General features: G+C 48.3%; 1 protein-coding gene across 1 annotated transcript in view; it reads right to left on the bottom strand.

The window, feature by feature from the left end:
- Positions 1-12,500, bottom strand: part of crocc2 (ciliary rootlet coiled-coil, rootletin family member 2) — a 69,412-nt gene that overhangs the window by 3,789 nt on the left and 53,123 nt on the right. The window contains exons 22-32 of the mRNA XM_042057149.1: positions 10,656-10,894; positions 9,944-10,103; positions 9,306-9,473; positions 5,833-6,217; positions 5,350-5,504; positions 4,959-5,079; positions 4,499-4,662; positions 3,646-3,896; positions 2,883-3,072; positions 1,349-1,498; positions 14-214 (exon numbers count right to left, since the gene is read on the bottom strand). Of these exons, the coding sequence (XP_041913083.1) occupies positions 14-214; positions 1,349-1,498; positions 2,883-3,072; positions 3,646-3,896; positions 4,499-4,662; positions 4,959-5,079; positions 5,350-5,504; positions 5,833-6,217; positions 9,306-9,473; positions 9,944-10,103; positions 10,656-10,894 (2,184 nt within the window). The remainder of the gene's footprint in view (positions 1-13; positions 215-1,348; positions 1,499-2,882; positions 3,073-3,645; positions 3,897-4,498; positions 4,663-4,958; positions 5,080-5,349; positions 5,505-5,832; positions 6,218-9,305; positions 9,474-9,943; positions 10,104-10,655; positions 10,895-12,500) is intronic.

Here is a 12,500-nt window from a genome sequence, read left to right as displayed (position 1 = left end):
AGCCCCTTCATACCTTCTCCAGGGTCTTCCTCAGCGAGGCCTTGCCTTTGCCCAGGCGGCTCATCCCTCTCTCCAGGTCGGCCTTCTCGGCCTCCAGCCTCTGGAGCGAGGCCTGCAGGCTAGCCACGCGTCCCTGGAGGTCCCCCTTGTCTTTCTGAAGCTGCCTGGAGTCCTCCAGGGCCTCCTGCTCCCCCTCCTGCCTCTGTCTCAGGGCCTGAGAGGGGAGAAATAAAACAAGCAACCCCGCAGACGCCACCAAACAGCGGGGAGAGAGCGCGAGGGGACACGTTAGCGAGAAATACTGTGCTGGAGCTGAACCCTCAAGTGGCTTATCGTCAGATCTACGACCACAAAAGGGAGAAAAGCAAACATCTCGGAGAAACGCTGCATTCAAGTTCAAACTGAAATCTAGGTTCAAGTTCAAGTGGTTTGTCATATACACATTAAGCAGACGTTGCACTGTGTAAAGATACTCTAACTCGTGTGGGTCCCTCTTGATGGAGACAGAACAGACCAAGGCTTTTGTCAAGGGGAAGCACAATGTGACAGTCTAAAACAGCATCATACAAAAAGCATTCACTCCCAATCAAATAATTTGTCATCTTCCTTCCAAACGTTTGCTCCGATTCTGATCACAGGACATGATTTCATGATGGATTACATGGTATTTCATGATGTTTTTTGTTTTGTTTGAAACGCGTTGTTTTCCTTTTGTTTTGGTGCATGGGCTATTTTTTATTATCCCAAGAAACTGGTCAGATAGCGAACGCATTTGTTTTGTTCTGCTTTGTTGTTTCTCACCATCATTTCCAAATGTCTCTACGCAGAGGAGATCTGAGAAGCCAGCTCATCTCGCTGCCATGTGCCAAGCTTTGGTTTTGTTAAGCCGTTCCAACCCCCCCCCCCCCCCCCCCCCTCAAAGACAACTGCATCCAACAACCCATTTAAGTTGAGGGATGCCTACTGAGCCACACGGCTAAACTGTTGATCTAAACACAATGTTGTGGTTACATTCATATGCTGAGCTGCAGCGCAGGACTGCTACTTTTAATTGACCAAACTTTTTCCATGTAAAGTCACTTTAAAAGCAGCAAGGATTCGTTTCATTAGTCTTCGTTAGTGCAACAAAAAAAACCTGAATAAACAACAATAATGACCAATAAACAACATTTAACAACAAACATTCAACACAATGAGCTGTTCATTTCTACTCTGTAAACAGAACACGAACACGAACGCAACTATCGAGAAATGGCTTCACAATGCATAAACCGAGCGTGTGGACATCTGCTACCGCGCGGTAGATGTGGTGCTCATTTGGTCGATGACGCGGGTGCCCTCCCCTCACCTCCTGCAGTGCCCGCGCCTGCTTGTCCAGCTCTGCCGCACGCAGCTCACTGTCCTCCTGGGCTCTCTGGAGGTTCTGGGCACGCTCCGTCAGCACGTGGTTCTGCTTCTTGCTCTCGGACAACGCCTCACGCATCTTATCCAGCCTCTCCTGAGGAACCACAGAAGAAGCACAGCACAGGTTAGAACATGGCTTAGAACGCATGCTAGAAAACGGGCTAGAACACAGGCAACTGTACGCAGGATTGTAGAACAGATATCTGTGGCTTGGGAAAGTGCTTTTGTGCTCAAACCAAGTGGGTTCAGATCAGGGTCCTGAGTTCAGATCTTCAGTACCAAGAGGTGATACAGATCAGATGTTATTCCTATGTTGACATGAAACATGAATTTCTCTTTATTCCTCCACTCCCTCCCTAACTTTTCTTTCTTTCTCTCTCTTCCCTCTCTCTCTCTTCTTCCCTCCCTTCTGGTTGCTCCGCTCCTTGGGGGCCTTGTGGTCAGAAGCTGCAGGATTCCACTGGCCCAGGCCGGCGGGGTCCTGTGCTGTGTCAGCGAGAGATTTACACGGAGCGCGCTCCGTTTGTGTTTGCACAGCATCTTTAAAAGTGTGGCGGCGAGCCACCGCGTCCCTAAAGCTCTCTTCCCCAAAAGTTGCTAGCGAGAGCTAACACCTCATCCATTCCCACTCCAACACCAACAGCATAGATAATTTCTCGAAATCCCAAACTCGAAACATTATGGAACCGATGCATAAATCACTGTAAAAACCAGGCAGTAAATGAGCGCAGATTATTTATTTGATTTGGAGAGTCGCAATTAAGCGTCCCTCGTGCGCAAGGGCTGGTCAGGGAGGGGTGTTTCAGGGGGCTGAAAGCGGGGCCAGGGATGGGAGAAGCCGCCCCGCACCATAACTCAGGCTGAGAGGTTTTGATAGCAACGCTTGCGGGCATCATGCTACATAAACAGCCGACCGCATACGGCACACGGGGGAGCGGGGGGAACGCTCGAGGCGCGCACAACGCTATTTCCAGAAACTCATAAATATCCGACTCCGACCAAGACACCACTGGCCCGGGCACGGACTGCTGGGAAACAGAGCAGCGCGTGCCATATGACCAACGACTCGACTTGGCTGTCGTAAAAGGGGGCACATCCAGGCCAAGGCGGTGCCACGGTCCTATTTAGGATTATTGTGGTGGGGTTGGCACCACCAGTGAGCAATCATCTAAAGCCATATTTGTGCATCAGAAAAGCAGTCTAAGCAAGTTGTATCAAGTGTCATATCCGTTATCTAATTTGGTAGTAAAAATACACCTAATGATAAAAAAGTGGGTAGTCAGTAATCAAAAAAGTCATTGGGCCGGTTTCATGGATTAATGAATCATGGATTAGACTTAAATTCATAGATCATGGATTAGACTTAAATCATAGTTTGTCTCGATAGATAACCAGTGAAGTCCTCCTCTAGTCCAGGGCTTAATATCAATCCGGCCCAGAGGGTCTGTGCTGAGTGGTACCGTAGGTGTGCACTGTACCTGCAGCATGCGGCGGTCGTGCTCGCTGGCGGTCAGCGCCCTCTGCAGCTGGGCGGCCTGCTCCTGGGCGGCTCCGGCACTGGCGCTGCTCTCGCTCAGCTGGACCGTCGCGCCCTGCAGCCTCTCCCGCAGCTGGGAGTCCTGCTGCTCCGCCCGACCCAGACACGCCGCCAGACGCTCCACCTCCAGCCTGAGCAGGGGGACGGGGACGTGGCACAGGAGGGAGAGAGGATGGGGCAGAGATGGAGGAGACAGAGACAAGCAGGTGGGCCAGAGAAAGGGATGGAGAAATATAAGACCAAAAGCAGTTTAAATGACATTTTTACTGCTTTTACTACAACATGATTACCTTGCAATATTTTAAACATTAGTGCAGGTCTTTCATGTCCTTACATGTCAACCAGTCTCACTATTATGGAATTCCTCTTCACAAATATGAGTAGCAAAACTATAGCCCATCATACTGTACTACACAGGAAGAGTTTGGTTCCAAAATGCATGGAATTAATGAAATGTTATTTAAAGTCATGTTATTTACAGTAATTGTGTATTTCAGGTAATATCAATAAAATTGCAGTTGTGTTGTTTTGAATGAGTAGCGATAAATTAATCAACAACAATAACCCAATATCAGTTCAGTGTAAATTACTTGGAGAACAACATTTTAAAAAATGATTTATGAAAATTCATTAAAATGGAGGATATAGCGTTTTGGAATCAAACTCTTCACGTTAGGGACTAGATTGTTTGACCCCTGGAGTACCTGAGCAGGGCGCCCCTCTCCTCGCTTTCCCCCAGCTCCCTGCGCAGGCTGGCCAGGCGCTCCTGCAGGCCGGCCACCTCGGCCTCTAGCTCGGCCGCGCGCACGCCTCCCCTCTGCACCTCGCCCTCCAGGGAGCGCTGGGACACCTCCAGGCGGCCGGCCCGCGCCTCCGCATGCTCGCACGCCTCCTTCAGCTGCCGCCGCTCCACCTCCCCACGGGACTCGGACGCCTCGCTGCGCTCCAGCTTCTCCTGTGGGGAGAGGTTGTTTATTTATTTATTTATTTATTTTATTTATTTTTATTGGATTACAGTGTAATGTACAATTTATACATATAGAGATATAAAAGGCAAAGTAGATTACAATGAACAGATATAAAGATAGAAAGGAGAGTCGTTTTGGAGTAGTAGTGAGAACAGGCGCGCTCAACTTCAAATCTCACAACAATTTCGGGTGCGAGTTTAAAGGTGACCACTTATATTCTCTTAACTTATTTATTAATGCCATGTCCACAGACGCGTTTCAGCCTAAGCCATCGTCAGTGTGTGTTCTGAGGGGTCGTTTTGACCAGTGGTCAGGTGAGCTGTCCAGGAAACTCTCCTGCGGTCCATGTCTCTCGTGGTCTTAACCTGTTTCTGCATCTTCCCTCAACAGTATCACAAGCTTAACCAATCACCTTCTATTACCCAGAGTTCCACACTCTCTCTACATCACCTGTGGAGTCTCACCTGTCCTATACGTCTCTCACCTGACATCTCTGGGTTTCAGATGTCTCTGATGCAGCCTTTCTATCGTCTCTATATGCTTGCTGTCTTACCTGACCTGTGTCTCACCTGTGGAGTCCTTTCCTCACCTGTAGTCTCTGGGCCTCGGCCTCCGCTGCCTGCAGGCTGCTCCTCAGCGTGGTCACTTCCTCTCCCAGACTCCTCCTCTCTCTCTCCCCACGCCGGCTCACCTCCTCCTGGAGAGCCAGGGATGTCTGCACCCCCTCCAGCCTCTCAGTCACCTCGCGCCTCCCTGAGGTAAATAACACAGTAAGAAATGGCAATGGCCACACACTGATGCACAGATACGCACACATCCCACAGTGTGTGATATTTGTTGATGTCATTGCTGAGTAGGCATGTGTAATCTCCCCATGAGAGTGTGTGTGTGTGTGTGTGTGTGTGTGTGTGTGTGTGTGTGTGTGTGTATGTGTGTGTGTGTATGAGTAAGTGTATATGTTTGTGTGACTGTGTGTGTGTGTGTGTGTGTGTGTGTGTGTGTGTGTGTGTGTGTGTGTGTGTGTGTGTGTTTGTGTGCTAGAAACTCACCCTGCTCTGCATCTCTCAGGTTTTTGTGGAGCTGCTGTAGTCTGCCATTGGCTTTGTCCTGAGCTGCTTGGAGCTCACTCACCTGACGAGTCAAACTCAGCACCTGTGTATAGGCCTCATCCTGTGACACACGCACACATACACAGCAACGCAGACACATAAAATAATATTAATTTACCAAGCACACATTATATGATAACTGTATACATAATATAAGAAATATGCATGTAAAAAAGGACAATTAATCAAATTGGTGAAAATGGGCACTGGTCAGGATCTCTTTTTCCTCAAGGCAGTAACAAAACCATTTGTGTACTTGGTCTCCCTCTTCCTGGTGTCTGAGGAGTGAGTGAGTGTTAAGTGTGTGACGTGTGTGAGTGGGGGATCTCACCCTGTCCCTCTGCGTGTCCCTGAGCTCCCGCTGGAAGCTGTGCAGGGCCGTGTGCAGAGTGTCCAGGTCCAGCTCCTCGTCCCCCCCACGGCCAGGGGACAGAGAGCGGCCCGGAGAGCCACTGGGTGTCAGTCCCTCCGGCCCACCCTCACCGTCTGTGGCAGGGTGACAAATGAAGAAGACCCAGCAGGGTTGAAACATTGCTTTTGTACATTAAATATGGGAGTTTAAGCAGTGTTGCGGACATTATATTTGTTTTTCACTGGGGTGGCAAATGACACATTGTAAACTGATACACACATATAAAACCTCTCTCTCTCAAGCAACACATCCCCTAAAGAATGCATGCTGACAAGAGACAACACATAATAATTCCCACACTAACATCTAAATTACAATGAATAATCTTTTATTTATTTTTTCTTTTAATGTTTTTTGTCAAAAATTTGTTTATGAGTATACAAGATGCCATCAACCCCTCACCTTTCACAGGAGAGCGATTTCTCCAAGGAGAGGGGCTCCGCCCTCTGGCCCCCCGGGTGGGTGACCGCCCGGAGCGCCCGATCCCCAGCGTCCTCCTCAGGGCCGACTCCAGGCCGGCCAGCCTGTGCTCCAGCCCACGGCGGGCAACTTCCCCCTGGGCCAGTTGCTCTTCCAGGCCCCTGGCCTGCCCCTCGGCCAGGCTGGCCCTCAGGCCCTGCTCCCGGGCCTGGGCCTGGGCCTCCCGCAGGGCCTCCTCCAGACGGGCCGTCTCCTCGCGCTGCCGCCGCTGGCTCTCCTGGAGGGCGGCGTCGCGCTGGTGCTGCGCTTCCCTGGCGGCCGCCTCCGCCTCCTCCTGCTCAGCAACTCGCCGCTGCAGCACTGAGGACTGCAGAACCAGGCAAAGAGGGTGGGCGTTAATAGCAATGTATGGAGGACATCCACAGGCTACATGATTGTGGATTGGGGAGCTTTGTGGTAAGTTATAGAGCCCCCTCTCTGGGAATTGGAGATTCAGGCCAGGTGTGCTGCACATCACCAAAGAGAATCTGTGACCTTAAAGTTATCCTTCATCCAATTCAAAAAACTTTATTTATCCCCGAGAGGCAAGTTTCCCTATGCAGGCATAGTGACATATAAGACATAACACAACATATAAGACAGGACACAAGAAAGAACAGGACAGACAAAGAAAGAACAGGATAGACAGGAGTGTTAGTTCCAGGAGATGGAGGAGGAGGGGCCTGGGAGCATATATCCACCAGTGCATCAATTCTTCCCTCCATATTACCACCACTGAACCACACCGGCAGAACAACACTAAGAAGAGCGGAATCCTTCAGTTACTGATACACACATGGGGGTGAGATCAGCATGCTGCCACTGCACTCATCGCCATGGTGAAGCAGTTCTCTCATGTTTGGAATGGAAACATGCTCAACTCCATGTACTGTAGCAGTGGTTGAACGAGAACTGAGTATTACTCCACCAAGTGAATCACGCACTGGGCCACACTTCCCAGAACTATGTTTAAATTATTATCCCCGCATCATGATCGTAACAACACATTTATTGCTCTCTGTGATTCATCTGGCCATGTTCTCAACTTACAATAGAGGTCATGGTTAGGGGGGGGGGGGGGGGTGCTAGCTGGGTCCGACGCCATGGTGGGCACTCTCCAATAAGCATATGTGATGATATCTCACAAAACATTAACCTTAATAATCACGTATAAAACCAAAACAGTGTTCAGAATTGTTGTTGCAGGTAAGATGAAAGCGAAAGGGGCAGCGTATAAATGTCTTATCCAGATGTTTGAAATTTACCAACAGTTAGTAGCATTGCCAGCTCTTAAAGGCCAAGCCTGATATCCAGCAAAGTGCTAACATGTAACATGCCCCGAAATAGAACTGAATTGTGTTCAGATGGGACTTAACAAGCTGAAGCCCAACAAGCACGAAAGGCCGTCTCATACAGATATGCACGGAGAGAGAGGGGGGGGGGGGGCAGATAGAGAACGAGAGAGAGAGAGAGAGAGAGAGAGAGAGAGAGAGAGAGAGAAAGAGATCTGCTGCGGGAGGTTTGCCCCTGTCACTGTTGCCCTTATCATGCTTTGGGGTTTTTGAAGGGTTTTGGCCTGTTCAGGGAGGAAAGTGTTGGGCACACACACGCACGCACGCACGCACACACGCACGCACGCACACACACACACACACACACACACACACACACACACACTCACTTACTCACTCACTCCAGCTGAACTGTTCAGGGAGGAAAGTGTTGGGTGTGGAGAGGAAAGGCAGTCTTGCTACAGGCACAGATGACCTTGCTGACACTGATTCAGATACTGCATGCGGTTTCCTTGATAACAAGCACACTCGACCACAGCAATATATACACACCCACGCACAAACATATACATTATATGCTTGTCATTGTTGTATTTGATAAAGCATTGACCAGAACTGAATAAGTACTTTTTTATCGCAGTGGTGGGAGAGAAATATGAGCTAGATGATCTGTTTTGTTGTTGTAATAACATTTGATGTTTCCAGGCGGACAAACTGCACAGATGAACTGGAACAGGAACACACCCTAGCATTACAAACATCATGTTAATTGGCTTAATCTCCACACAATTAACATTGTTGCAGAACTTTAACCTTGAATCAGTCGAAAATCGGCTCTGAACTTTTGAAACTGAGTTGAATTGATGACCACAGACACTGATAACAGTTGCCTACACCCTGAAACGTCCCGGTTCTTTAATGAGGAAGCCATGCTTTAATTATAATCTCTCCTCAAGGGAGGGCGAGTATGCAAAGTTGAGGATGGTGATTACAGGTCACAGAGACTCCAGTCCAAAACATTTACATTAGAGTTTTTCTCAGTCGACTTGGTGCAGTTCTCGAATCATTATTAACAATTTCACAACAGTAAGTGCAATTCCCGAAAACTATTTGTGCAAACTGCATTGCACAGTGGATTACCTGCAAAAGTAAAATATTACTGTAATGCCAATCAACATGTCAGTGCCATCATAATGAAAATTTCCTGTGTCACTGTTAGTAACCATGTTGTAAATATAACAATTTGCTTCAGTTTTTCTGTCTGGTTTACATACATTTCAACAGTAAAATGTTATGCATTACTGTATGTGGGTGATTGTAGAAGACAGGATTCATATTTACTATATACTTTTACAGTACTGTTTGCGCTGTGTTGTAACCAGAGCATGTAATTGGTAACAGGGAAGATTTGACTGTTTTACAGTACAGCAGCTCTTTCCAAAAAATATACTTGACAGATTACATATGACAAGTGGTTCGACACTTTTGTATATAATGACTCAAGCAATGAAGTAATGTGTAAATGTTTTGGAGGGAAGGACTATTAAACTGAGAACCTGTATAATGTATTTTGACCAACATGACATTAGCAATTGATCGTTTTAGTTTTAATTCTGATCTGAGAAATGCACTAAATCCACTGGGAGATTCAAATTCTGATTCAAACACCTTCTGAGTGGAAGAATGATAAACTGGGAATGCTGTCAATGTCTGTCTGTCTGTCTGTCACAGCTGTGTGTTTGAAAGTGCTGTGCTATCACTGACAGTTGACTGTTTCAGGACTTTGGTTTGTACAGGAGTTGACCAGACTCCAGTCCAAGAAGTCCGTCAGAACTGGTGATCTAAGAGCTGTGCTGCCAAACTCTCTAGGTGCGGTTACAAGCTGTGTGCTCTGTTTGGAGGTTGTGCAACCACATCCTGATCATCTGCTCTGATCTGACTCATGATCCGTGATCCATTCCATCATAAAAAAAAATGCTCCGTTCAACTCTAATTGCTCTGAGTCCATTTGCATCAAGCAATTATCAAAAATAACATTTTCGCACTACTTTTCACCACAATGTACCACATGGAGTGAGGCCACCATTTCCAAGTTGCTGTGCTGTAATGGTGAACTCTTCGCACCTCCTTGATGGCTGCCTCTCGGCCGGCCTCGCTCTCCAGGAGCCTCTGTCGGAGGCTGAAGGCCTCCCTGCGAGCCTCCTCCTCACGCTGCTCCTCCTGGGCCACGCGCGCTTGCAGCTCCCCCAGCTCCTTGCTCCGACTCGACACCTCCCCCTCCAGGCTCTTCACCTGACGAGGCCACACAGACATTTAACACATCCGCAGTCCCACAAGTGAGATCTGGCTCTTAACACTGGCAAATACGGAGGTGCTAACATCTGCAAACATCTGCAGACAGACACACCAAAGACCAGACCCAGAGGCCATATTGAAATATTTCTAAATATGTCACTTCCAATTAGTGGTGAATTCCATCTGGTTGGTAGGTTTTCCAAATTTTACATTGTGATGTGTGAATCTTTTTTGACACATTAAATCGTGAAGCTTTCCTCTGCTCCATGCAATGTACAATGTATTAGCATGTTCAACAAAGTGCCTGATAAAAGTAAGAAACACAGGAACACTGATAGAACAACGCTACAGCGATGACATGCAATACTGCTGTATCTCCCAATGGTTTGATCTCCTTCTCCAGTGACCAGGCGTGCGGTAGCTCTACTCGTCCCCAAGGGACTTGGCAGCCCTGCAGCCGTGCTCACCTGTCTGCGCAGCTCCTGCAGCTCCCGGCGCGCCTGCAGACGGGAGCGCTCCAGCTCGCGCAGCGTGGCCCTTAGCTTGCTCGCCTCCTGCTGGTGGGAGGACTTACACTCCTCCAGCACGGACAGCCTCTGCTCCTTCTCCTCCAGCGACCGCTTCAGACTAAAACACAGCAACACAAGGTGTCCACATGAGGAGCATAAGAACTGACCACAGACTGGTCACTAGCCATGGAGCATAGAACTGACCACAGACTGGTCACTAGCCATGGAGCATAGAACTGACCACAGACTGGTCAGTAGCCCTGGAAAAGAATGACAAGGTGAAATGAAAACTTCTAATACTGGGATTGAAATGTTATTCATCAGTTAAATGTTGGTCAGCTAACTCATTTGGTTATCATACCATGACATACTGTATATGATATTTGCTATATAATATGGTGGCGTTGGTAGCAGATATCACCATGGCTGTGATTACCTGCAGCATTAGCTCAGTCTCCGGCCTCGTGCCTACAGTCCAATCAGAGCCATGGCTATACTGCAGCTGCTACCAACGCCACTCTCGTTTGTGCCATATTGTTTAATTGCAAGATGTCTGTCCTGTCAAACTTATGAGGATAGAGCAAGAGGCTCTGACTTTCTGAATGTGTCAGGAGGATGTGCAGGATGCTGAAATCTCCATGCTGGACCGCAGTGGCCAATGATGCCCAACCTGTTGTTGTCGTTCTCGGCCCTCTTCACCGTGGCACGCAGCTCCTGGTTGGAGGTGTGGACGGCCTCCTTCTCGCGGCCTGCGTCGCCCAGCGCCCTTCGGAGCTCCAGGGCCTCCTGCCGCTGGGCGTCCCTCTCACCGGCGCATTCCCGCAGCTGCCGATGGGCCTCGATCAGATCCCTTCGCCCCGCGTCACGGGACTCCTCCGCCTCCTGCAGAGAGCGCCTCAACCCAGACAACTGAGGAAGAGAGAGAGAGAAATAGATAGACAGATAGATAGAAAGAAAGAAAGTGAGAGAGACAGATAGAGAGAGAAAGAAACTATTTTATGTACACTGTGTACATTTCTTTTAGAATAATTTAACTTTGCATACAGGTGCATTTGTGCATACGTCACACATAAATCACACAGAGAGAGAGAGAGAGAGAGAGAGAGGGAGGAGATGAGACTGAGAGAGAGAGAGCATTTCAAATGGTAGGACAGTATAAGAAAGAGAATCAGACAACATGGACCCTCCTCACAGCAGCTAACAGAGCAAGTAAATGTGAAGAGGTCATTCAGTTTTTGGGAAGTGGTCCAATCTAATGTCCCTTCACACAGAAAGCAGAAAGATCTTTTTTAAATAAGGTTATGTGAATTACAGCCTCGGGGAGAGGATTTCGCCATCACACAAAAACCATGAAAGCAGACTCACTCCATATCGGTACCAATAAAAACACATGGGAAACTAAAAATACACTTCAGGACTACAGAGGGAAGTGATTAAGTGAAACAAATCAGCTGTTCAGAAAGGGGGCAATGTATGGGGGGGGCAATGAGTGTAGACGAGAGCCTGGGAAAGCAAAGCAGAGAGTGGACGATACTGGACGCAACTAGCGCAGGCAGCAGAGAGTGATAAACTACAGCAGTTAAGACGGGAGAATCTGGGAGAATCAGCTACTAGACTTTTCCATCCAAAAAAAAAAAAAAAAAAAACATGGCAGGTTATATAGCTGAAACCCAGCAAACCCAACCCAAACCCAACCGTCCCCTCTAGAAGCCGCTGTAGCCGAGACGTGGCTGGGCCGTGGCTGTCATTTTCCCACTCACTGCAAAGGGCCTGGCTCAGAGGGCCAGTTAAGGGGCTGTGCGTGTAGACCGCGGCCAGGAATCTCAAAACACAAAATCTAAAAACATGGTCAGCCTGAGAAGCTGGGGATCGGTGGAGGGGAACACACACATGCATGAATATGACCCACATTCTGGTAACAGTCTGGCACCAGCTCATCATTTAATGGCAAAGAATGTTGTCACCGCAGCCAAGAATCCACATGGAGAGAAAGAGAGAGAGAGAGAGAGAGAGAGAGAGATGGAGAAACAGAGTGAGAAAGAGGTGAGAGAGAGATTGCCGGAAGGGCCTGGCTATGGATGGGAAATGGTTGGGAAATACGCCAGGTGTTGTTGTCATGCTTCTCCACTGGGACAGTGATTAACATCAGCATCAAGAGAGTGTGTGTGTCTATGTATGTGTGTGTGTATGTGTCTGTGTGTGTATGTGTGCATGTGTGTATTGGTGCGTGTGTGTGTGTGTGTGTGCATGTGTGTGTGTGTGTGTGCGTGCACATGCACTTGTCCAAAAGCTGTTGCATATGTGTGCATGTAGGAGAGAGGGAGAGAAGGAGAGAGAAGGTTTGCATATTGGCATGATGTGTTTGTGTGTAGGGGAGCATGAACGTGTGTGTGTGTGGGGGAGCATGAACGTGTGTGTGTGAATGTGGGAGAGAAGAGAATGTACAAATAGGAAAGTGTGTGTGAATGTGTGTGTGTGTGTGTGTGTGTGTGTGTGTGTGTGTGTGTGTGTGTGT

Source organism: Alosa sapidissima, chromosome 12 (genome assembly GCF_018492685.1).
Source record: "Alosa sapidissima isolate fAloSap1 chromosome 12, fAloSap1.pri, whole genome shotgun sequence".
Taxonomy (NCBI): domain Eukaryota; kingdom Metazoa; phylum Chordata; class Actinopteri; order Clupeiformes; family Clupeidae; genus Alosa; species Alosa sapidissima.
Note: the sequence above shows the minus strand (reverse complement) of the source record. Positions and strands in the feature narration are given on the sequence as shown.